This window comes from Sitophilus oryzae, unplaced genomic scaffold, assembly GCF_002938485.1.
Source record: "Sitophilus oryzae breed Bouriz unplaced genomic scaffold, Soryzae_2.0 scaffold_496_pilon_pilon, whole genome shotgun sequence".
NCBI lineage: Eukaryota > Metazoa > Arthropoda > Insecta > Coleoptera > Curculionidae > Sitophilus > Sitophilus oryzae.
The window spans coordinates 10604-36089 of NW_022147080.1; the positions used below are offsets into that span (position 1 = coordinate 10604).

Here is a 25486-nt window from a genome sequence, read left to right on the forward strand (position 1 = left end):
CTTAAGTGCGTCATAGCTGGAAAATTATTTTACGTTTCTAATAATAAAGCCCACGGCTCTAAAAGACCGCTCTACAATCTTCGATATGTGTGGTACAAAAGACAGCCTGCAATCAAACACAACTCCAAAATTACGAACAGTCATTTCACGTCGGATTTCTTCATTATATAATAAATATTTATGCAAAATTGGGTTTTGTTTTAAGCTGTAAGAAACGACAGAGCATTTTTCTATATTTAAGGGAAGTTTGTTATCTGTACACCAGTCCGTGTTTATTTCCAGCGATTCCTGAAGCTTACGACAATCACCAACAGAGCTCACCCGTGAATAAATCTTGATGTCATCCGCATACAATAAAATGTTGACATTCGAACGCTCAACAACACCATTCATAAAAATGTTGAATAAAAGAGGATCCAAAATTGACTCCTGGGGAACCCCAGAGGTCGCATTCACTTCAAAAGACATTTGACCACAGCATTCCACAATTAATTTCCTGTCACTCAAATTATGTCAAATAGAAGTGATAACTATTTTCCATTTTGTATTTTAGACTGTGTTATTACGTTTGTTTCGTGTTCTTTAAAATTAAGTCGAGGAAAACTCGATGGAAACTTAAGTGTTGAGCCAGACCATAGTTTACAGTTAACAGTCAGTGCACAGAGACCGCCAGAGACACAGATTACTGGAGACCAGCCAGAGAGTTTGTATACCATCTCGTATATGATACCAAAAACTGGAGTATCTATAAAATAACATCACACGACAGGTAAATAATAAATTTTAGTACTGCAGAGAGATAATGTCTAAAGGGACTGGGTTTAAAAAAATTAAGATTAAAGTTAATTAACCAACTTTTAAGGTATAAAATTGAGTAAATGTTATTATTAATAAAATATTTTGTTTTATTTACATATATTGGGTTATATTCCTTTGCAATATTTTTTTTTTGTTTTTACATAAGTTATATTGATAAATGTTAATAATAAATGCAGGGAGTTGCTTGAGCTTGAAAGTAAGAAATATTTTTTATATTTTTTTTGGTATGTGGATGTGGTGTTTTGTCTAAGGTGCGTTTACACCGGCTGCGCCGCTCCGCGCCGCGCAAAACATTTTTTTAACATGTACTTTTGAAGTGTATTTTTTTAACGCGCACAAAAGTATATGTTAAAAAAATGATTTGAGCGGCGCAGCCGGTGTGAACGCACCTTTACAATACACCCTTGTTTGTTTTGCATTAACACATATCGTAATTTTTTTTAAATAAAATAACTCGATTAAATTTTTTCAGTTTTATACAGTGAAAAAAAATTCACAATATTTTGAAGTAATCCCTTGTCACTCAAATCTTAAACAAATTATTTTCTTCTATGCGTTCCAATTGTACCAACTTATTTCTTTGTAAAATAAAATAAACTACTTTGAAATACATCCATGAGTTTTTTTGCAAAAAAAATATATTTTAGACTTTTTTCGAAAAATGTGGAAAAACTTTAGAGTGCCATTGTTCATTCTCTGGAAATTGGTTTACGATGCATGTAGGGAATACCATACACAGGTCTCTACCACTCCTTAAAATACTTGCACTTATTTCTGAGACATCCTGTATAATCATAAAATAACTTATATGGTACAAGAATTTACCGGGTTCTTTTGAAAGCTTTTGAGGCCCTTATAAAAATCGATAGTAATTTCAAAGCCTAATCCGACGCTGTTTTTCGATCGTATTGTACACGTGGAAGTAATTTTTTCACCAAAGTAAATTTTCACCCGGAAAATCTTTATTATACTTCGGTAAAGAAAAAAAGAAAGTTTATATGAGGAAGAGTGGGTTTAGATTAGGTCTTTGTGCCGGAGCTATCGATTTTGCATGACAAAAGCTCTATTGGGACCTTAATAGACTGCTTTTTGAAACTTTATTCGAAATTGCCTGCCAGTAAACGTCCCTAGGAAGACGCCAGCATCTCATATCAAGTCAATTTATTTTTATAAACATAGTTAATGTTGTTTATAAGGAGTAGAGTGCCTAGAAAGATTTATAAAACCTCTTAAAGATCTCTTAGAATTTGTTTCATTTTGTAATTGTATTTTTTTATTATTTCAGATGCTTTCAAAGTGCCAATAAGATGCCAATGGGTCATAGATGCCAGCAATATGGTGTCGCAGAATACTTCCATCATCGTATATCTGACGCAGTTGTTTACATTTGAAGGTAATCACTTTTGGTTGTTTTTATTCACTTTTAACAAATTTATTTGACATGAATTAGTTCATTAGAATGCTTACTTTGGCCGTCTAAATTCAAGAAATCATATAAATTGTTCAAATAAGTTGTGTCACTTTCCAGTTGACTACAGATTAACTTTTGGCGTTCAAGTGGTGTTTTTAAAACGGCGCCAAGTAAGTAGTCTGAAGAAAATGATATATGAAGTTTATTATTAATATTTGCGATAAATATGAGCATATAAATATGATCACACAGAATCCGAAATACAAAATTAGGTAAAGAATTCCTAGCTTAAGTCGAGGACAAACAGCGTTACGAATTAATGTTTCCTGTTGTTTTTTCCTTACATCCAGACGTACCTATATGTGTAGTTCAAGTTTTAAATTATTAGATGAATCATTTTCTTATCCATATTCTTTTTTTACGTCTATTTTTTACGCAATAAACTTTCTGGCAATCTATTGCCAACATTTTGACAGTTTAAAGTTTGAAATACAGCCTTAAGAGACGTCCAGACCGGATAAGCGAGCAGGAGCGAGCAAGAATTCGGGTATGTTCTATGTGAACGCTTAACTGGTGTGGACGGCTCTGCGAGCGAGCGAATGATTGCTTGCTCGCGCTCGACGCTGTTCCACGCCGTGTCGGTACATCAAAGAAAATTCGCGCTATTGCACGTTCGATTTGGACGGAATTTTGTTTACCACGTTTGCGATCGAATATCAAAAATGGAATGGCCGAATGAAGTTGTTTTAGAACTAATAGAGGAGTACAAAAATCGCCAAGACCCGTAAGATTATAGCTAGCCTTCCTCTAGGTGAAATTGCTTTTCGGTAATTGGTATCACTTTTCATTATTTTTATGTCAATTAAATCTAATAAGGTATTAAAATCTCTAAGTGACATCCGACAAAAGTTCTTAAATTTTCCAGAATCTTCTGTTTCAACATCGTTTAATAAATTGTTAACACCATGAGAAACTCGATTTTTAAAAAGAGTTATGTTCCACCATCTCCTCTGTAGTCGTTTTCTCTTTTGACGTTTCAACAAATTATAAAATACAATGAAAGACGCACGAGCAATAATTATTTCCGACATTATGAACATGAAGTGCTACACACCGATCAACGCCGAACATATAAATAATCGCCAGGTCTGGACGGAAGCTGATCATGTGCTCGAGAGCAACAGAAATCACGAGCGAATTTGAATAAATGTTTGCTCGCGCTCGTTACTGCTCACTCATCTGGTCTGGACGCCCCTTTATGCGATGTCGCAATTTTAAATAAATTAGTAGATTCTTTTTGATAACAAATGCCTAAACACAGAATATTCTTGCAAGTGATTTAAACTCCTGGGGCTTGATCTAATGTCATAAAAAAAATTTGATCTGTAGTGAAATGAAACTGTAAATTAACCAACGATTTGTTTATATTTTTTAATATAATATATATTTAACTTATTATGTGTTCAGGGTGGGCCAAATTGAACGCTTTTAAAAGGAAACACCCTTTTCTATAGGAGATAGACGAAAACTAATATCGGTGTCTGGAGCTTAATTTTTACCAAAAAAAAAATTATGGTGAAAACCGCACATCGATATCTGTTACCGTTTCGAAGTTACGGGGTGTTTTTCAAAAAGGGGAATTTTTAACAATTCGCTGTAATCTTTTTGCTATGGAAAATTTTGTATTTTTATGAAAACATTTCCAAAGCACCTTTTTACGTAGAATTTAACGATTTAAATGTATTTTTTTTTTAAATTAATAATTTAAGAATTATCGACAGAAAATTTTATTGAAATTTTATATGGGGCACCCTGTATATTTTTAATTAATTGAAAAGAATTTAAAATTATCTTTCCAAAAATACAGCATACTTGATATTTTGCTCGATTCCTCCTCGAGATATAGAATTTTTAAAAATTCGTCCACTTTGAATAAAGAGGCTTTGAACGGCGCCACGCCGGCTGTAATGCTAAAAAAATTCTAGCTGTGAGCAGCAATTAAAACGAAAATAATATTTGCAGTGAGAGATGTACAATTTTATAACAATTTAAACTATATTTAACATCAACACATTTATACTATATCTAATAACAATAAAAATAAATAGCAAACCAAGACATGAGATTTTGCTACAGGTGTTCGACATGTCGACCTTCTTCTCTTATACACAGACAAGACCGTTGTTGAACATTTCTAGGAAGATACTCTTGCTCAACCGCTAAGTACTTCTAATTCGTATCTAGATTATATGGGCAATTTAAAAATAAGAACCCTTTGTTCTTCCGCAAAGAGAAAATCCACAGGGTCTAAGTCCGGAGGCCTCGACAGCCAACGGCTGGGATCTTGGTTAGCTCTATTCAATTATTCTCGAAATTGGCTGCAAAAATTCGCTGATAACTTCAGAGTTCTGAAGAGGTACCTCGTCTTGCTAGAAAAATATGTTTTCGAGTTCCATTAGGGGCAGATCATCAATAAGGGGTCCAAAGTCTACTAGTTAAAAATGGCGAACTTTTAAAAATTCTGTATTTCGAAGGGGACTATAACAAAATATCAAGTGTGCTATATTTTTGAAAAAGGTAATTTTAAGTTATTTTCAGTTAATTAAAAATATACAGGGTGTCCCAAATAAAAAATCAATTTTTGTGTTGATAACTCTTAAATTATTAATTTTAAAAAAGTTATACTTCAACCATTAAATTCTACGTAAAAAGGTGCTTTGGAAATGGTTTTCATAAAAATACAAAATATTTATCATAGCAAAAAAGTTACAGCGATTTTTTAAAAATGCATATTTTTGAAAAACACCCCGTAACTCCGAAACGGTAACAGATATCGATGTGCGGTTCTCACCAACATGTTTTTGATAAAAATTGAGCTCCAGATACCGATATTAGTTTTCGTCCATCTCTTATAGAAATGGTTGTTTTCCTGTTAAAGCGTCTAATTTGACCCACCCTGTACAGTTGTATCAACATGAATTGTAGATTGTAGATTCTATGGGAGAAGGAAAATTGATGGTCACTGATCTTTTTGTATCAACAAATATAACAGAAGTATTCTAAAGTAATCGCAAAACATTTTCCGATGCACGTCATCAATCATATCGACATTGACATTAAAGTCTATAAACCTTACTAAATGAAATTTTGGCAAAAATATTTAAATTTTTTGTATAATTTAAGATACCGAGCAGCTATTCATTTTATTTTATAGAGCAAATGATTGTAACAGATATTTTATTTAGATTAAAGCTGCAACAATTAGTTTAAACCGAATTTTATTATTGTTATGTTGGTCACATTGCGTTGTGTTCAGCAATGTTGTCCTTTATTATTTGACAATTATCTTAATGTCAGTAATTATTTTGTATAATATCGTGTTATTGTTGAATCTTTGTGAGAAATTCTCATTTTTGTGCCTATTTTCGTAGTCTTTTTTTAAAAATTGCACTTTTAAGCACAAACATTTCTTTTAAGAACTAAATATTCGAATTTTTGTATTGCATTTCTTGAAATTGTGTGTTGAAAATGTGCCAAAACATTTATACAGATGAAGCAAAGAGCTTGTAGCCTTCCCAGATTAACAATTTGAACGAGAACGTGACAATAAAGGTCGTTTATTATCCTTGACTGCAGGCAGAGAAGTAAGTGACAAGCACATTATACCACTTTTAAAGTTAGTTTTTATTAAATTCTGTGATTATTAGTTTGGTTTGGTTTGGTTTGGTTTGGTTTTTTTATTTGGTTTAAAAAAACGTTTCGGCTAACTAGAGCCTACATTAGTGTTGTGTCATATGAGAAAAATAGTGTCGAATATAATCCAAAAAATTACATATACAATATAATTCACACCTCATAATGTTTACTGCAATTAATAAACTAATATAAACTTATCAAAAGATGACCACATATTTTATGAGGTGTGAATTATATTGTATATGTAATTTTTTGGATTATATTCGACACTATTTTTTTCATATGACACAACACTGATGAAGGCTATAATATTAGCCGAAACGTTTTTTTTTTAAACCAAATAAAAATAATGAAAAACCAAATGAAAACTTAATCAGCGTTTTTCCCGAACCTAAATCCCAAGAAAATCAAAAAATTTAGAATATTTAGAAACAAGGTTCAAGAATATCAAATTTTCTAAGATTGTAAAATTCTAGTTAATTATTTTATGTGTACAGTTATTTAGGGATGTCATCGATGTTCATTTCAAGCCAACTAGACGCCGATTTTTCGATGATACGGTATAATTTTACGTAAAATGTAAATAACATTAGAACAATTAAAACAAAGAAATATGAATTTCTTAGTATTTTAGTAACACCTTTATTCTTAAAACTTAATTTTGTATTATGCAAATATACCAATTTTATTGTTATTTTATTCATATTGTATTCAGCCATCACTTAAATATTTGATATTAATTTGGTATTATAAATCAACACTATTCATTAAAAATTACTGAACAAATATATGTTATGCTTGACATACATTATATATTATGAAACAAAAACACATTCTTCTTTTAAACTGTATCAGTCTTGTTTTTACAAAAATCTTTTTTAAAATTTGAACTCAAAATAATAATCTTTTTCATGATCTTTAATACACATATTCTTTATTTTTCCCTAGATCATAATACCTACTTACGTGTTTGAATCTATCAAAGCTGAACCAACAACACTTGGAGTGGAGATTCCACAATATGAATAAAATAAACATAATTGTCCAGTTATCATTAATACCATCATGGGAGAATATTATTTTTAAATTTATTAAAGATATTTTCAATAGAATTCTCTTGATTTATAACTCGTACCCACTTTTCTTGCTCTTCCGGACACTTAAGGCTACCTAGTATAACTATCCTTTCCACCAGGAACACAACAAAGATGAGGCATAGCACCAAAAACACACTCCACTTAAGCTTTATTGATGAATTGTTAGAGTTTTAAAAAACACACACAAAAATCACGATAAGTAAAAAATGTATGGGCACTTTTAGGTTAAATCACTTACACAACGTGTAATTTTTCAATTTTTCTATGTTTTTATGCGAAACCGAGAGTGACCATATATCTGGTAGTAGTTTATGTCACTTAAACACCAAAATAATTAGTTTTTTGCACTACAATAATAAATAATACCAAAAATCAAAGAGTTAAAACCAAAAATCAACCGACAAAATATGAATACAGAATCTATCCCAATATCTAAGTATGTACAGCTGATGAAGTAAACAAAAGTCCGCCCCAGGCTGATCTTTTAATAGAAGGCACTGTCTGGGGGTTTTGTGACACGAGAAATTTAATTTTGATGTCAAAATGACTCCTATTTGTAGAGGGCGCCACCTACATGTGTTATAACTGTTTTTAAGAGTAATAACTTTTCGTCCGTGCCTGTATAAAACTACTGACTGACTAATAACTATTTAGTCAACATATTTAATTTATGTCAATGATGACAGGTAATGATAATTTTGATTCCAAATATCTCGAGAACCATTACTCGTAGCGATTTTTACCAAGAGACCTTTTTTATGTAAAAAAAAGTCGTAAATGTATATTTTTTTACTCAGTAGTTTTATACAGGTATGGACGAAAAGTTATTAGTTTTCAAACCAGTTATAAATATGTAGGTGGCGCCCTCTACGAGTTGGAGTCATATTGACATAAAAATCAAATTTCTCATGTTAAAGAACTCCCAGACACCAATTTTCATCCAAATATTGACGTAACTTCATAAATTATTTGGAAAAAATCGAAATAAAAATGAAACTTCTACACCCTGTATCTCTGAAACTAAGCATACATATATAAGAACTTTTTTACTTATTTTAGTCTGAGGAGTATGCTGCCGAAGTTTCCGGAATACAGTTCGAACCACCCTGTATATTGTTTGTCAATTTTAAATTAAGATTCATCTCATACATCTATCACAATCTGGCAGCGCTGTCGCCATCGCTTGTCACTCAAAGTTGATCACGTGCATCGGAAATTATTTTGCGATTACCATAGTTTTACATATTTCTCTTAGCTAAAAACAGAGGATTTTTTTAATTTAAAAAATAAATTATACTTTAAAAAGAAAATGTTAAACCAAGTTTTTTAAAAAAGTAGCTCCTGGCCATTTAAAATAATAAAAACAAGGCAGCTTTCCCAGTTGTTTTTCTGTAATAAAGTGGAGCTTATTTTAAAACAGAAAATTGTTTGTCCTAGATAACGTACGCTGACTCAATTCTCCAGCTTTCCAAGGTGACATAATAGCGAAACTCTTTATTTTCAACAATGCCCAGTCCCTTTAATAAAAGTTCCAAATCGAATTCACGTGGAATTTTCCGTTCCTGGATAGGTGGTAAGGAAGTTCGGCGATAGCTGACAAGTTTTAGGGTTAGAACTTTGAAAGTAGGACAAGTTAATTCGTATTTGTTGGATTCTTGAGCTGAGCCTTTAATCGAGACGCTAAGATCATAATTTATTTTGAGATGACCCGCCAATTTAAAAATAAACATAATTTCTTTAAATATAAAAAATTCAGTTTTAAGACTCAGTTTTAAGGCTCCAAGGAGAACGGTAGTTTATATTGAAATTAAATTTTGGAAGCATATGTAGGCTAACTGAAAGCTTTTTATAAAAATACTAGCGTGTACCAGCGACTTCGTTCGCGTCGAATTAATCATTTGTAATGGTGATGATAAAGCAAAGCAAGAATTTCCATTAACATACAAACTGGATAAAATGTTCTCACATTTATGTCAGCGTGAGAAAAAACAATATGGCGATATTATTATATAACTTGGTAATATTTGAGGGGTGTTTTATCTCGTTGGAATTTGACTATCGAAAAATCCGTTTGCCAAAAATAAGCTTTACGTCAAGCAGTTTAAGCAGAATCGTGGTTAAGAAATTACCCAACTTTTTGGAACACCCTGTATGATTTTTTAAAAAATTTCAAAATATGTAAAAAAAACAAATAAATTATGCTTGTCTGAGCGTTTTCCCGAAAGACTAACCGTTTTTGAAATAGCAAATATTGTAATATTTAAGGGGCGTTTCCACCCTCTTGGAATTTGAGATTCGAGAAACCCCTCCTTATCGAACCTCTACACTCCACAGTCAATCCGTTTGCCAAAAATCAGCTTTAAACGTCAAGCAATTTAAGCAGAATCGTGATTACTCAATGGTCATATTTTATGAAACACCCTGTATAAATTTATAAAAAGTCTTAAAATCTGTAAAACAACAAAATAAAATATACGTGTTTAAGAGTTTTTTCGAAAAACTCTCACCGGGTTTTAAATAAAAATATTTTAATATTTGAGGGATAGTTTCACCCCCTTAGAATTCGAGTTTCGAAAAATCCCTTCTTATCGAACCTCTACACCCCTAAAGTCAATCTGTTTTCCAAAAATCAGCTTTTTACGTCGAGCGCTTTAAGCAGGATCGTGATTAATCAATGACCAGATTTTTCAAAACACCCTGTATACATTTTTAAAAATCTTAAAATATGTAAAAAACAAAAATAAAATATATACGTGTTTAAGCGTTTTTCGGAAACTTGACCGTTTTTAAATAAAAAATATTGTAATATTTGAGGGGTGGTTTCACCCTCTTGGAACTGGAATTTCGAAAAATCCCTTCTTATCGAACCTCTACACCCTAGAATCAACCAGTATGCCGAAATTGAGCTTCTTACGTTCAGTGGTTTGAGCAGGATCGAGATTAATTAGTATGTCAGAGTCACTTAAGGATTTTATATATTAGCATAGATATAAAGTTCTACAGGGTGTCCCTAATGTATTGTATGTTAAAACACACAAATTAAAATTTGATCCGAACAGTTATACAGTATGAGACAAAATTAATATTGAACATTAATCACCTTCATATGCTCACAAAATTTCAATTCAATACAAACTGTCGTTCTCCTTGAAACCTCCGCGTGGTATGAGAGGCGCCACTCTGTATACATAAACAATTATTTATTTTTTAAAATATTTATACATAAAAACTAGGGAGAGGGAAATCAGACAATGAATAGAGATGATAAGTGTTAGGTAATAGCTTTTGGACTACTAGTCCAGGAGGCAGTGAAATTTTTTTGTACTTATTTTCCCAGTGGGTAAATATACAGGGTGTTTCAAAACAAATGAGAAAAACTTTAGGGGGTGATACCTTGTTCAAAATAAAGGGTAGTTTGATTTATAAACGTTGGGTCAAAAGTCAACCATTAGGGAGATATCGCGGTACAAAGATGGCGGAAAAATAATGTTTTTATTTTTTATCTTGAAAACGAAAAGAGATAGACTAATGAAATTTTACGGAAGCATTACTGTTATGAAAACACACTTTCTGGTAATTTTTTCACTTTTTTAGAATGAGTGGAAGGGGTTGAAATAAACTACCCCTATCATTCTTGTTAATGAAATTTAAAGAAAAATCTTATCAAACACATGCAAAAAAAATTAATTGTTATAGTTTAGTTTATTTAGAAACTTTTTTATCTCTTGTGTTTTTTTGATAAAACTCACCGATTTGAAATTAAAAAATAAAATGTAAAGCATTACATGTCAGGACAAAAAACATTTCAAGGAATCTAGTGGGAAGCTGTAATTTTTTTAGGAAAAAATCTAGTCGGCCGCTGTCACTTTTTAGGATGTTTCTAATATTGTTTTATTTGACATTACCCTACTGCAATACGTTATTATCTAGATTATTATTATTATCATTATTATCACCAGATTCTTAATCTAAAAATATTTTTAGTCCTGACATGTAATGCTTTACATTTTATTTTTTAATTTCAAATCGGTGAGTTTTGTAAAAAAAATACAAGAGATAAAAAAGTTTCTAAACAAACTAAACTATCCAAATTAATTTTTTTGCATGCGTTTGATAAGATTTTTCTTTAAATTTCGTTAACAAGAATGATAGGGGTAGTTTATTTCAACCCCTTCCACTCATTTTAAAAAAGTGAAAAAATACCAGAAAGTGTGTTTTCATAACAGTAATGCTTCCATAAAATGTCATTAGTCTATCTCTTTTCGTTTTCAAGATAAAAAATAAGAACATTATTTTTCCGCCATCTCTGTACCGCGATATCTCCCTAATGGTTGACTTTTGACCCAACGTTTATGAAGCAAACTACCCTTTATTTTGAACAAGGAATCACCCCCTGAAGTTTTTCGCATTTGTTTTGAAACACCCAATAGTTCGTTGGGATAGTAACATTAAATGATAATTTGTGCGTCTAGCTAAAATTATCAAATGGGTTTTCGAAATAAAATAAAAAAGTCCACTTATCTTTCCAGTCATAAAAATTTGACATTGATTGAAGTGAAAACTTTAATAAATCTCAAATATTTATGATCCTATCATCTTTAAAATATTTGCTCATCCTATCCTACAGGGTAATAATGCGTCGGGCAACATGTCGGCTCCTAGAATAAAAAACTTATGAATTTTGTTTAAGTGCAAATCTAAAGTATGTTCTAGGATGTATTACAAGAACATATTTATATTTATAACTTCCATAGGGTGGCTTAAAAAAGGGTGAGTGGATCGGGATGAATTTTTTAAATGTAACACCCTGTATATTATTGCATTTTTGTTTTTTTTCATATCACTTTACATAATCCTAAGTTATGAGTAAATGTATTTCGATAGTTTCAAAGATATTAATAAAAAAATAAAAAATATATTTTTTTTAGCCTTTCTTAAAAAAATATTAAAAATACAAGAACTGTCGTGAAATCAAAAGTATATTAGATATTTACTATTTAATTTAGATGCTCTGTACTTAGCTTTGCTATAAATATGGTAATCGTATATCATACAGGATGTTCAAAATTTTACACCAAACTTTCTAAAATATAAAATAATTTTTCTTTGTTATTTTTTAAATGGAACACCCTGTAGATTGTGGCAATCAAACCAACGCCCCGTATATTATTTTTTCAATAGATGGAGAATTAAACAATTAACATTTTTTGTATTTAAAGTATTTCAAAATTTTTAACGGTTTCGCAGATATTCGCGGTTTTATATTTCATATGGCATTTTCCACAGTAAATTTTTATCAAAGCCACCCAATGTTTTTTCTCTCGTATTTTACCATTGAGAGAGAATATGAAATAATACTGCGTGTATCTGCGAAACCATTAAAAATTTTGAAATACTTTAAATACAAGAAATATCCATTCTGTAATTCTCTATCTAATAAAAAAATAATCTACAGGGTGTTCAATATGTATAGCAAAGTTTAGTATAGACCTAAAGATCTAAAGTAAATACCTAATATAGTTTTGTTTTCAGGACAGTTCTTATATTTGGAATATTTTTTTAATGAAGGTTAAAAAATATATATTTTTTTTATTTATCTATTAATATCTCTGATACTATCGATATTTATTAATATCTTAGGATTATGTAAAGTGATCTGAACGGAAGCCAAAAATGCAATAATATACAGGGTGTTCCATTATTTAAAAAAAATCGTCCCGATCCACTCACACTTTTTTGAGCCATCCTATAGAAGTTAAAATATTTTCCTGAAATACATCCTTGTACATACTTAATGTTTATACTTAAACAAAATTTCCAATTTTTTTGTTCTAGGAGCTACAGATGCCCGAAGCACTATTGCCGGACTTGTATACATAATATGTTTGTTTAACTTATTCTAGATATTTTATTGAAATTTAGCTCGGTTATAACTAGTTACGCAAGTAAAATACTTAGAGAAAGACAAACAATTGAGAGAAGACGTCCGGGCCATGTGTAAGGTCCAGCTGGATCCATCTCAATCTGAAGAGCAAACTAGTGTAAACAATAGAGATAGGGTCATCTAATGTGTACAAATAGCTTCTCCCTACAACGTTTGCCCACTTTTGGTTGCTATAGGTTGCAAAGTTTAGATTGAAAACAGCAAAAAATAACATCTAAAAAAACAAGGTATCGATTTAAGAACGACGTTATGTTCTTTGAAAATTTGTTATGAAAACAAACAGTAATTTAATAAACCACATTTTTTTATTTTCCAGGTATTGTTTGCCTTGTAATTATTTTGTTTACTTATTATTTTCCCTCGAGCCGTAAGAAAGTTTGTTGTTTTTTCATTTCTCTGAACATAATTGGGGAATAATTAATAAAATATGTTTTTATAGACCGCGAAATTGAGAAAAACTCGGAGTGAAACAGAGAGAAGAAAATTTAAAGTAAACGGTAGGTATTTTCGTAAATTTTTCGTTGGAAAATTAAGAAATTCTAGACATTGTCTGAGAAAAATTTAATAAAGAATTTAGTGCAGCTAATAATGATCTTTTAAAAACGGAATATACAGTATGTCCCCGGATTTTTTTTACTAGAGGAAAAACTTTTTTATTATAGACATTTTGAGAAAAATGCATTCTCCATAAAATTTTTGGCTTGTTCTAAAATGGTTAAGTTATAGCGGGTTATGTGTTAAAAAGTTGAGTTTTTAAATCATCGCTATTCGTGCTGAAGGCATTTTTTTACAAAAAAAAACTGAACTCGTCTGAAAAACCGTCAATTTATTAACAGATCATTAATAATTTATTATTTACCTGGCAACAAATAATATGTAATACATTCCAACGAGCAGCGTTAATACAAATACACCAGAAGATTAATAAATACAAAAATTATGTCGTTTTCGAATGGGACAATAGTATATTAGATAGCGAGGAGAGAAGTGTTTCATTACTGAAAACTGTGTGTTTCAATAATGAAAACTTTGTTTGTATATTATTTTATTTACAACCACATCATTAATTAAAAAATAGAGACAGTATTTTATTTAAAAAAAAAAAAATATGCGAAAATTTGTCGTTTACTGTTTTGGCATTTCCATATCTATAGTTACCGGTACCAGTGGTTGTTATGGCGCAAACCTTCAACAGCAAAACAAACAACTAAGTAACAGTTGAATTTCTCGTTCGCTTTTTCGAATTTATGTAACATAGAAAGCCAGAGTGTTGTCGGAAAGTTCTGATAATGAAGACTACTTTAATATTGGTACTCCACCAGAACTTAGAGAAGTTGCAAAAAGAGCAGAAGCTAGTTTACCTCCAGAGAAAAGTAAGGGGCGACATGAAATAGCATTGAAAGTGTACGAAAAATGGTGTGCCGAAAGAAATGCTAAGAATATTGCTTCGGAGACAGTCTTGATGGCATATTTTAACGACATGGCAAAGCAGAAAAAGTCATCTACTCTTAGGGCTACGTACAGCATATATACAAACAATGCTAGACTTAAGGGAAAAGACTGACATATCAAAATATCACAAACTCGTCGCTTTTTTAAAACGACAGAATGTAGGTTTTAAGCCAAAGAAGTCTAGCATTTTACCAGGCAAAACTTAGAGGATTTTCTCACAAAAGCACCTCAAGAATTCCTTCCTATTAAAGTAAGGTTTTTTTTTTAAATGTTTTCTTTTTCTGTTTTTAAATATTTATTTTTATTGTTTTAGGTTGCGCTTATAGTAGGTGTGTCTGGGGCATGTCGAAGTGATGAGCTACTGAAGATGAAAACTACGCATATTGATATTTTAGAAAACAAAATTTGCATAGAAATTCCCGATACAAAAACTTATATGACCAGATAATTTATGATAACTAACACAAGTTGGATAGAAATTGTGAAAGAATTTATACAGTTACGAAAAGATATTGAAAATGAGAGATTTTTTGTTCAATATCGATTAGGAAAAGCTCAAAATCAACCCTTTGGATACAATTCTATATCTAAATTTCCGTACAAAATTGCTAGCTTTTTGAAACTTCCCAATGCGAAAACCTACACAGGTCACGCTTTTAGACAAACAGCGGCTACGTTGTTGGTAAATAGCGCAGCTGAAGCATCTAGGGGGATGGAAATCAAGTGCTGTGGCTGAGGGTTATGTGGATGCATCTGTAGCCAGCCAAACTAAAACTGCAAATATGATATCTTCAAAGACATCGTTGCCATCGTCTTCCTGTAGCAATTCAAACTCTTTACCTTCTTTCGTTGACATTAGAAGACCTGGCACAAGTCAGGAATTTAGTTTTTGCAGCAGTGAAACCTCAATGAGTGAAACACATCATCAGGACGGCCCCTTATGGACGACAATATCGATTAACGCGTATAATAAGTCAAATTTGACCATTAATTTCAACAAATAAATGTATTAAAATCTTCAATTATTATTGTTAATCTTCTTGTTTATTTTTGTTGATGTTAGATAAGTATGTAATAAAGATATTACAAGAATATTTTGCTTAATTAAATGAGGCGAGAAATAAGAAAAACCGAGTGAGGGAAATGGGAAGAGGGAAGAAATGTAGATAATTTGACAATTTCAATTTTTTTAAAAGTCAGTAATGTCAGTATTACATTATGTGGTTGTAAATAAAATATACTAAATTCAGTAAGAAATAAAAATATCTATGTATAAATTTAATAATAAAAATATAGAGCAAATACGAATGATCCGTTAAACAAGAGCCTTCGTCGTTGCTATCGTCAGAATTTTCGGTGTATACGCAGAGGAATTAATTAGGAAAGTTACTGATAAACCAATTATAAGATACCGGAGACGCGTCAGACGTGAAAAGGAACTGGATAAAGTTGATGTTTATGAGCCGCGCGTTTGTCAACTATAATGAATCCCTTTGAGCAAACTTCGTTATCTTATCTATACATGCTCGTTATAATTCCCGTATTAGATATAAATACTAAGAAAGCCATTAGCGGAAGAGATAATTTATGTACCAGTAGTTTTTTTATTCTTGTATTTTTCTTTATTTATTGTTTTTCATTTAACTAATAATAAAAAATAAGGGTGATATAATGTTTTCTTTTAAATCTTACAAAAGAAATAGTTTTTGCGACGTGATTGACAACATAAAGAAATCATTTTTTCTACGATCGTGCAAAAAGTAGCTATTATTTACATTGTCTGTATTAAAAGTCAAATTTTTTACACTAGTGTAAAAAGTTACTTATTTTTTGCAGTAGTGTAAAAAACGTCTTGACATTATAAAAGACGACTTTAACTGAAAAGAAAAAAATTGTAAATTTTTATAAAAATCTGTCAAATTCTAGAAGATAAACCAAGTAGCAGTACTGGCCACCTCGCAGCAATATTCAGGGAAAGAGTTTTAAGCGGAGAACAAGAACTCGAGACCTCCACGAGCAGAAATCAAAATAAAATTCAAAAAACTACTTGGAAATAAAATTTGTCCATCAACTATCATAGTGAATGTTATTGTTAGTGGTAATATTATTCTATGAATAATTATAAAAACTTTTTAAGATATATTTAAATAAGAATTTCAATTACATCGTAGAAAAAATGTTGTGTGCAACATGTGCAAAAAGCATATTTGTTGCATTCGTAGCATGATTGCAGATTGCTGCAAAACTCATGCGTCGTGCAACAAATATGTTATTTTTGCACTAGTTCCACAAATAACTATTAACTCCTAGGCATAAAAATAAAGCACTTTTACGCCTAAGCACAAAAGTACAAAAATATATTATTAACTTCGTACGGCAGTCAGAAATAGCTTACAACAGTCCGGCGCATGCGCCTGAATTATAAAGCGTTCGGGAAAGCAACATACGTGATTCCTAACCAAAAATCCGGCGTTTTCCGAACAAAAATTTGAAGTTTCCAACTGATTTCTAATCGTCAGAATAGTCACTGGTCAATTTTTGGTCATGCGCCTTTATGATTACGAATTGACGCTGGAGCAAAAACAAAACATTGTTCAACATCAACATGAATAAAACCATGAAATATGGCAAGAACATTTTATATTTCTTAAAATATTAAGAACTTATATGTGCTATATTTGAACCCTTCTATACTAGGAACAATTTTATTATACATAAGAACATTTAATAACACAACAACAAATTAAATAAGACAAAAAAATTATGATAGCACAAAATATATATTTATTTTATTTGCCAATTAATTCATAAAATACATAAATAGAGAACAGAACTGTCACAGGTTAATTGTCACGTGATTTCGAGCGTGATTCACTTGATTCGTTGACATTTTCGATTGGTCGTTCGCAGAAGTACATTCCAGAAACCAATTCCGCAGACACAAATTGACAACCGGTTGGATATTTCCCTGTTAGAACAAGGCTAATAATTGTTTCCTGCTTATTTATTTATCACTCAGTACACTGATACTTTGTTTAAAAATGATATCTAACAAAAATCTGTAACTGTGAAAATACTTATTTTTTCTTTTTTATTTTATTTTTCGTTTTTTTCTTCTAGGTTTAACCTTCACCGAGTACCAACTCTACGGCAGCGACTACAAAATCAACCCGAAAATCATCCACAAAGTCAACGAGACCAACGTGGTACGTACCCGCTGGGTTCAAACGTACCAGAGCTTCCTGGTCATCGAGCTGAAACTCCAAACAGCTGAGTCTTCTCAACTGAGGGTTCTAGACAAGTTCCTTGACGTTTATGGGTTCAATATAACCTACGAAATAACCAATGGGGGTCCAAGAAGTCCATCTTGTACTATGACAGATTGTGGGTTTACTGGAATTTGCTACGATCATTATACGTAAGTTTTTAATATTGTTTTTTCTCTAAATATTGCCGGAAATACATGGTAATGAGTTCTTTACTTTTTTAGTACCTTATTAATAACTTTTGGCTATTAAAGTTTATATCACATATTATTTTATCTTATTTATTCTACCGACTGTTCCAGGAAAATAGCTAATAGACTGTATTAACCCTATCTATAATAGAAAATAGAAAGTGTGAATCAAATCAAGATAAATTATGCAATCCAACCGACTGCGCCAGATAAATTAAAAATTCTGAAAAATATTTAAACAAGATACATTAATTATGCTCTTTAGCAGTTAAGCTTTCTTCAAAGAGTATTTTTTCTCAATATGCCGGAAACGCTGCAACCTGTAAAACATATTGTGTTAGTTCCCTGTACCAATTTCATTATTATAACCTTATCGTATTGCTATTTTTACTCGTTCAAGATTATCCAGTACGTCAATCCGCTCTGTAGCTACAGAAGTATTGGTAAGGGAAAAAACAAAATTCTCTCTTAACAAGCAATTCATGGGCGTGCTATAAATATTTTAAAAACCATTACTCACCCAAAAAATTAAAAAATATCAAATCAGTTTTATTTTTTTCATACAACAGTTTTATTTTTGACATAATCTTTATAAAAAATAAAAAATTAAGAAGAAAAATAATAAAAAATTAATAAAATCACACCACTATTTTACCGATAACGCCAGCACTGTTCTTGAAGCTCGATCTACTATCATTTGAATTGATATTTCTTCTTAAAAATTAGAGAATGCGCCCCGTCAATAAAAACTCGACAAATTTGCAAGTTGTCAATGTAATGAGTGGACGGAGTGTATTTCGTAGTGACATACTCGTCAAGTCCATGGGTATATATCGAGTATTACTTTTCATTTATATATGCCTTGTTGTAAATTGATTATACTCCAATATTGTGTCTGCATTCTTAAAATTCTTTTTAAAGACACATATCCAGTAGATCTACTTTATATAAAAAATAGTATGGAAAGTACAAAAAGCAGTAAAAACAATATAAAAGATACACATAAACTAAACTTTAATAATTTAGAAATAAATGTCCAGTCTATTTAAATAAACTGTCGACTCTGGGCTTGCTATTAGGAAGTCCTCTGGTGGGCAGCTTTATAATGTTATAGGACATTCTTCCAAGATATGTTTGATGGTTTGGTTTTCCCCGCAATCACAAAGTGGGGATGTCTGTTTGTCCCATTTGTATAAAGAATATGCGCAGCAAAAAAAGTTAGTTACTGGTGGTTTTTTAATATGTAGTACTTGCCTTTAATAACCTAGTATTAATTAAAACCACTAACTCATTTTGAAATTCTGAATGAAGCCTATGTCCACGGAATATTAGGACACTCTGTATACGATATTTTCTGTAGATGTAAAATATGTAAACAAGACGCCCAAAATACTTTAAATATCCGAAAGAAATTATCATAATATTTTAATATTTGCGAATATATTAAAATGAAATTTCTCGGAAAACTTTCCTTGTTTGTTTGTTATCATTTCCAAGGATGCTTTGTTGCTTAACCAATTTTGCATTGCTAAGACTTTCCGGGGGAGAATTACCTTTATTTCCTTATTAAGCGGATGAAAATATTCAAATAGGACACAATTTGCCCCCAGACTTCCGAAAGCTTTTAGGAAAAGGCGCGTGATTATTTTCAAACAACGAAACAAAATGTTTCTCGAATTGAAAATAAAAACGGTATAATAGCTTAATAAAATTCTCTTGCGTTTAATAATGAAAAAAATTATGAAATAAATTTAACCATCAGAATTGTGATGTTGATCATTTTTAAGGTTCCATAACTCAGGAGGAAAAAACGGAACCTTTATAGGATCACTTTAATATTCGTCCGTCTGTCTGTCAAAACCCTTTATCTCGGGAACGCGTCGAGGTGTCGAGTTGAAATTAAAACCATATATTCAGATCTACTATCCCTTGAAGCTGTGAAAAAACCAACTTCTAAGTTAACGAAAAAAAATATATAATACCGTTTATGCCGCAAAACCCGTATATTTCAACACTCCCAAGGGAATCAAAATTTATAGGTCATTTTCCGTTGACCTAGAACTATCATATTTGGGAAGTAATACCGTCTTAAATACTACAAGCATAGAGAAAAATTTGAAATGTTTAAAAAAATTTATTGTTTTTCAAACATTACAAAAGTATTAATGTTTGCGACGTGATTTTGAAAATATAGAAAAGTAATTTTCATGCCTAGACATAATAGTACCACAAAACATCCCCCTTTAGAACTTCATCTGTCATGTTAAGAAATGAAAGTAAATAATAAAGCGCCTTTCGTGTTTGTTTGCACTCAAAAAAATTCAATTAATGTCTGTATATATTTTTAATATATTTTTCAAATTTACATTTTTTTAATTGAAAAATAATATATTACATTTAAATGGAATAACAATTATGTCAATTACAGTATTACAAGCTTGTTTTCTAACATTTTTTAAATAAAACGAATTATCAAATTGCAATATATGTATATTTGTCGTAGGTATGAAAAAAGAAAAAAATAAAATGGACAAACGCTTACTTACATTGCAATAAAACTTCCACTTTTAGTTTTGCAATCCAAACGCAATATTTCTATTTCACAAATAAAAATATCCGACAATATTAAAGTCACTGATACTTCTGCGGCTGACAACGAAAACTGAAAAATATAACGGCACTTTTTGTTTTGGACCTGCATAATATCAACATTACGCTGTACTATTATGTGTTTGTTGTTGAAATAATATAAAATATCTCATTATAACTTGTAAATTTTAATATTTTAACATGATTTTAACTACTTTTGACAATAACTAACTAACTTTTTATCAAGATTACATTTTAAACGGCAAAAAAACAAAATAAATTAAAAATAAATTACTATAATGCAACTTTATACTAAGAAAACATTTATACATTCACAAAATACAACAAACAATGAATATTTGTAAAATATCTTTTTTCTGGGGCTTACTCAACCGGGTCTCACAATGCAAATTCACCTCAAATATCCATTTAGTTGGTCATTGGCAAGCACTCTCTAATTGTACATGAAAGTAACAAAACAAACATTTACTGACCTGGATAAAATTGATAGTTAAATAGTAAGACTCACCCGGAGGTACTCCTCTCCCTAGCCACTGACATTCTATTCAATATATCCCATTTCATATCTTCCATCTATTTCAAATATTATTCGGATCTATTGATCTATTGGTTAATAATCTTCAACAACTAGCTAGTGTCACCTGAAATAGTATAGCGGCTTCCTCCGGACGCAAATCTGCCGCTAAACAGATTCGCATCTCAATCGAATAGGCTAATTGGGGTACCTCACTACCCCAACGCCGCATCGTGTCAATCGAGAAGACAAGGGAGACCTCAAACTCTCAATACCAACCTCGAAGGCAAGACATCACAAGAGGTTTTCTTCTCATGGGCTAACGATCCGTTGCCTTACAGTACATTCAACGTTTATAGTCAAAAGACTCGCATCCTTATAGCCAAAAAGACTCGCAACCTTAGTCATAAGACTCGCAACCTCCAAATGTTAGCTCTGTGACAAAACACAACACAACACTACTTTACACCCGGTCGTCCCGTCTACTACTGACTGACCTGCCGCGCGCCGGCAAGCTAAGCCTCCTCTTACATCACATTTTTACCTGCTCACAAATATTTACTTTGCTTGCCAATGAATCATACTATTGTCTCTAATCGGCTTTTAAAATAGAGTGTTTTAGCATTACTAAATAAATAAATAGAGAGTTTCCGAAGGAATGCATATTCTTTATTAGAATAGTGAATAATAAAGCATTATTATAACGAACTTATTTTCCAAGTTTTACATATTGAATTAAAACTGAAAAAGTTAAGCGCGACCCCTTAAAATTAGATGATTAAATTTTCGCAATTTTTACACCACTTGATGACCGGTGGCGCCTCTAGTGTTTGTTCGGGCGGTTGGTCTTTTACTCCCGCTTATGGCCATTAAATAAAAAGTTTTAAAGGGGATGTTTTGTGAATAGTACAAAAATCTATTATTAAACTGACTTAAAGTGTCAAATTTAACGAACGTAACCATAGTTTCTCAACCAAACGTAAAAAATAAAAAAGTTATAGGGGTGAGCCACTTTTGAGACGCACCCGGTATACTATTATTTAAAAAAAATTAAAGCCACCAGATTTTTCTTATATTTGCATCCCTTTTAATGTCGTAATCATAGAGTAAATACGTAAACATGGTAATATCAGATGTTAAAAAATTATACCGTGGGAAAATTTGCGGTGAATATAAAAATATTCTAAATTATAAAGGAAAATTTAAAAGAAAATGCACGATTTTCAACATATTTTTTTGCGAAAAAAAATCATAGACCTAGAGTTGATATACCATCCCTAAAAATATTTGCACTTATTTAAGAATCACCCTGGATAAAAGGAAAAAAAATATTTTAAGTAAAAATTTCTCAGAAATGTTCAAGATAATTAGGTATATATGTAAAGTTCAATGAGACTGTACCGCCTAACAGTGACAGTTATCGTCTGTCATTTTAATTCACAGGAAAATTGAATTATCTGTCATTTCTTCGATGTGTCATCTGTCTAAATTTTCTCTGGCTCATCAGATGGACTTCATAAGAAAACATATTTTAATAAAAGCTTTTTAGAAATGTTTATTTTTAGGTAAATGTTATATCCTCGCCCATTGTGACATGGTTTTCTTTGCACACACTGTATATTGACCCGTTAAATATACAGTATTTGAAAAGAAAATTTATGAACTTTGAAACACTGAAATTATGACCCATATTCCAAACTAAAAGTATAGAAAACTTGCTAGTTTATGTTCTGATATTATTGCTGCAAAATTTGAAACTCCGATATTTTACGCAAAAATTAAGATGAAAAAGATGCAATCTCCGAAATCAATTTCATGGGGAACTTTTATAACAACAGTCTTGCGATAGAGAACTAAGTTATGGCATATTAAAATTTCAGGACTGCAACGCAGAACCAACGCGACCGTATGATGTTGGCGCTACATCGCCAAGAGATATATGGCTTCCATATTTCTCATAATCGCACAGAATGGAGTATTTTACTGTTGAATATATTCTTGTGTCGATAGTTTGAAATATAGTTCCACCACTGCTACCTATGATGGATAGGATCGGTATGTGACATAAGTCATCCTTTTGCTGGATTTATATGTATGCGTCTATGAACGACGCAGTCCAGCGTGGGGATGAAACTTTACCACATAGATTGTATACTCTATAATAATTTTAAAATTTGTATCTTAACCTTCTCCATAACTTTTATATTTAACATTTTTTTATAAACCTTGAAACAAACGAGATAATGTTAACTTTACTCTATCGCTGACTCACCCTGTACACTAAAATACCCCAGTGATCTCTTCTCGGATATTACTGATCTCTGATTTGTTGGATTTGTTTCCGCCTCGAATAGCACAATAACTATTAAAACATCAGAAAAATTCATAGAAGCAAAAATTATACGGAAAATTAATTTTTAAATCAGTTAATTTGGAAATCCGCCATTTTCCGTAATGTCTATCAAACTACTAGACTATGAACAGAGAAGCCAATAATTTTTTTCAATTTTAGGAAAATAAATTAAATTTATTGAGTCAACTTTTGTTACTCTTTGAAAACATACAAAATATATTTCATATTTTTTCTTATACTATTCAAATAAAGCTGCTTTCATATTTCTTTTAGAAACCTAATTTAGAGAAGTATTTTACCGTCTCTTATAAAAGTAATATTGCAAAATTGCTTGAATAGAAATAATTTTCTAATTTGTGTTCTGAGAAAAATATAAAATACCTATATCAATCGTAAACGATTTGAAAAAAGAAAATAAACGAGAAATGCTTTCGAATAACGCTACGTTCTTCTTTTATTGCAGAAAATTCAGCTGTAGCTGCTTTAATGGGTATACAGGGTCAAACTGTTCAGAAGGACCAAAATCTTTTTGTTATACGAATGGAACACCGACTTGTAAAAATGGCGGCACTTGTTTGTAAGTATTTATTTGTTAGTATTATATTATTTCAAGATTTTGAAGTGTTTAATAATATTTTTAAACCTAATTATGCCGCTAAAAATAGTTTTAAAAAGATATATTTTTTATTGAAATATATCCACACAAAATCAAAAGAAGTAAAAAATATCGTCCCATTACTGCCAAAAGTCACTAACTAACATTTTTCCGAACAACCAAATTCAATCACTAACTATGTTTTGAAGCGGAGAATCGATTGCAAAAGTCATTAACTACGATTTCTGGCTATTTATGTTTTATTTTAATACCGAATAGTTACTATAACATCTTTATGCAATGCAATTCATCTTTAGACGCATTTTTCTCGGAAGTAATAAAAAGTAAGTTAGTGACTTTTGGCAGCAATGGGACGATATACAGGGTGTCCCAGAAATAAGTGCAAATATTTTAAGGGGTGGTAGATCTCGATAAAAGAAACATATTTTCTCTTTATCGTTTCTCAAATAAGTCCAAAATAACGGAGTTATTTTACTTTGAAAATTTAAAAAAAATGATTTTTTGCTAAAATATTGAGAACCACTGGATCTTTACTGGATTTTCTTTCTTGTAAATTTAATATAATATCTATGTTGCCATATTATCAAGAAATTATGTTTTTTAACTAAAAACTAAAAAAAATCCAAAAAAATTTTCAAAAAATTTCGAATTTTCAAAATTTTTTTTTCGCGAAAAAAACTCCATAGGCGTGTTTCTGGGGTTGAATTATACTACCAGTTAAAATATTTGCACTTATTTCTGGGACACCCTGTATAAACTGAGTCTATCATAATTTATATGACCATGAGACCCCTTTTTTAGTTTTGCTCTCATTATGCATGCAACCGTGCATTATTATATAATATGACAAATACAATATAATAAAACTTTTAAATTAAAATATACAGATAGAAAGTAACTGACAAATCAGGAAAATATATTATGAAAAAATCTTTTAAAATATTAAGCACGTGGTAGGTCCGGAAAATAATTATTTAATTATAGGATTAATAATGAGACTGCAGTACTGTGCAACATACTGAGCTGAAGAATCAAACATTGTGTTGATGAGACATGTCACAGTCACATGCTGAACATTTAAACTTCCTTCTAAAGACGTTGTGCTAAAGAGTCAGTCATTATGATTAGTAATATATTATACTGAAGAGTAAGACTTTATGCTGAAAAGTACGACTTTTTTCTGAAAAGTCAGATGTTATGCTGAAGAATCATAAAGAACCATACTTTATGCTGAAAAATCAGACTTTATTTTTAAGACTCATGCGTTATAGCAAATAAGATTTATGCATTATTGCTGAAATGCTAAAAAGTCTGACATTGTGAAAAGTCAGTTTTTATTCTCTTTAACTTGAACTTTTTGCTGAAGAGTTTACAATATGCTGAAGTGTCATAAATTATAGTGAAGAGTCAGAATTTATTATGAAGAGTCAGACTTTATGCTGAATAGTCCGGATATTTTCTGAAGTCATACAATATGCTGAAAAGTCATACTTTATCCTTAAGAGTCATGCGTAAAG

General features: G+C 31.0%; 1 protein-coding gene across 1 annotated transcript; it reads left to right on the forward strand.

Annotated features, from left to right (window-relative positions):
• Positions 1-553: 553 nt before the first annotated feature.
• On the forward strand, positions 554-23934 carry LOC115886740 (the record flags this gene model as incomplete). Its single annotated transcript, XM_030906012.1, has 4 exons — positions 554-703; positions 2105-2212; positions 17540-17837; positions 23817-23934. Coding segments are annotated over 4 exons (674 nt in total), but the record flags the coding sequence as incomplete, so codon positions are not given.
• Positions 23935-25486: the final 1552 nt, after the last annotated feature.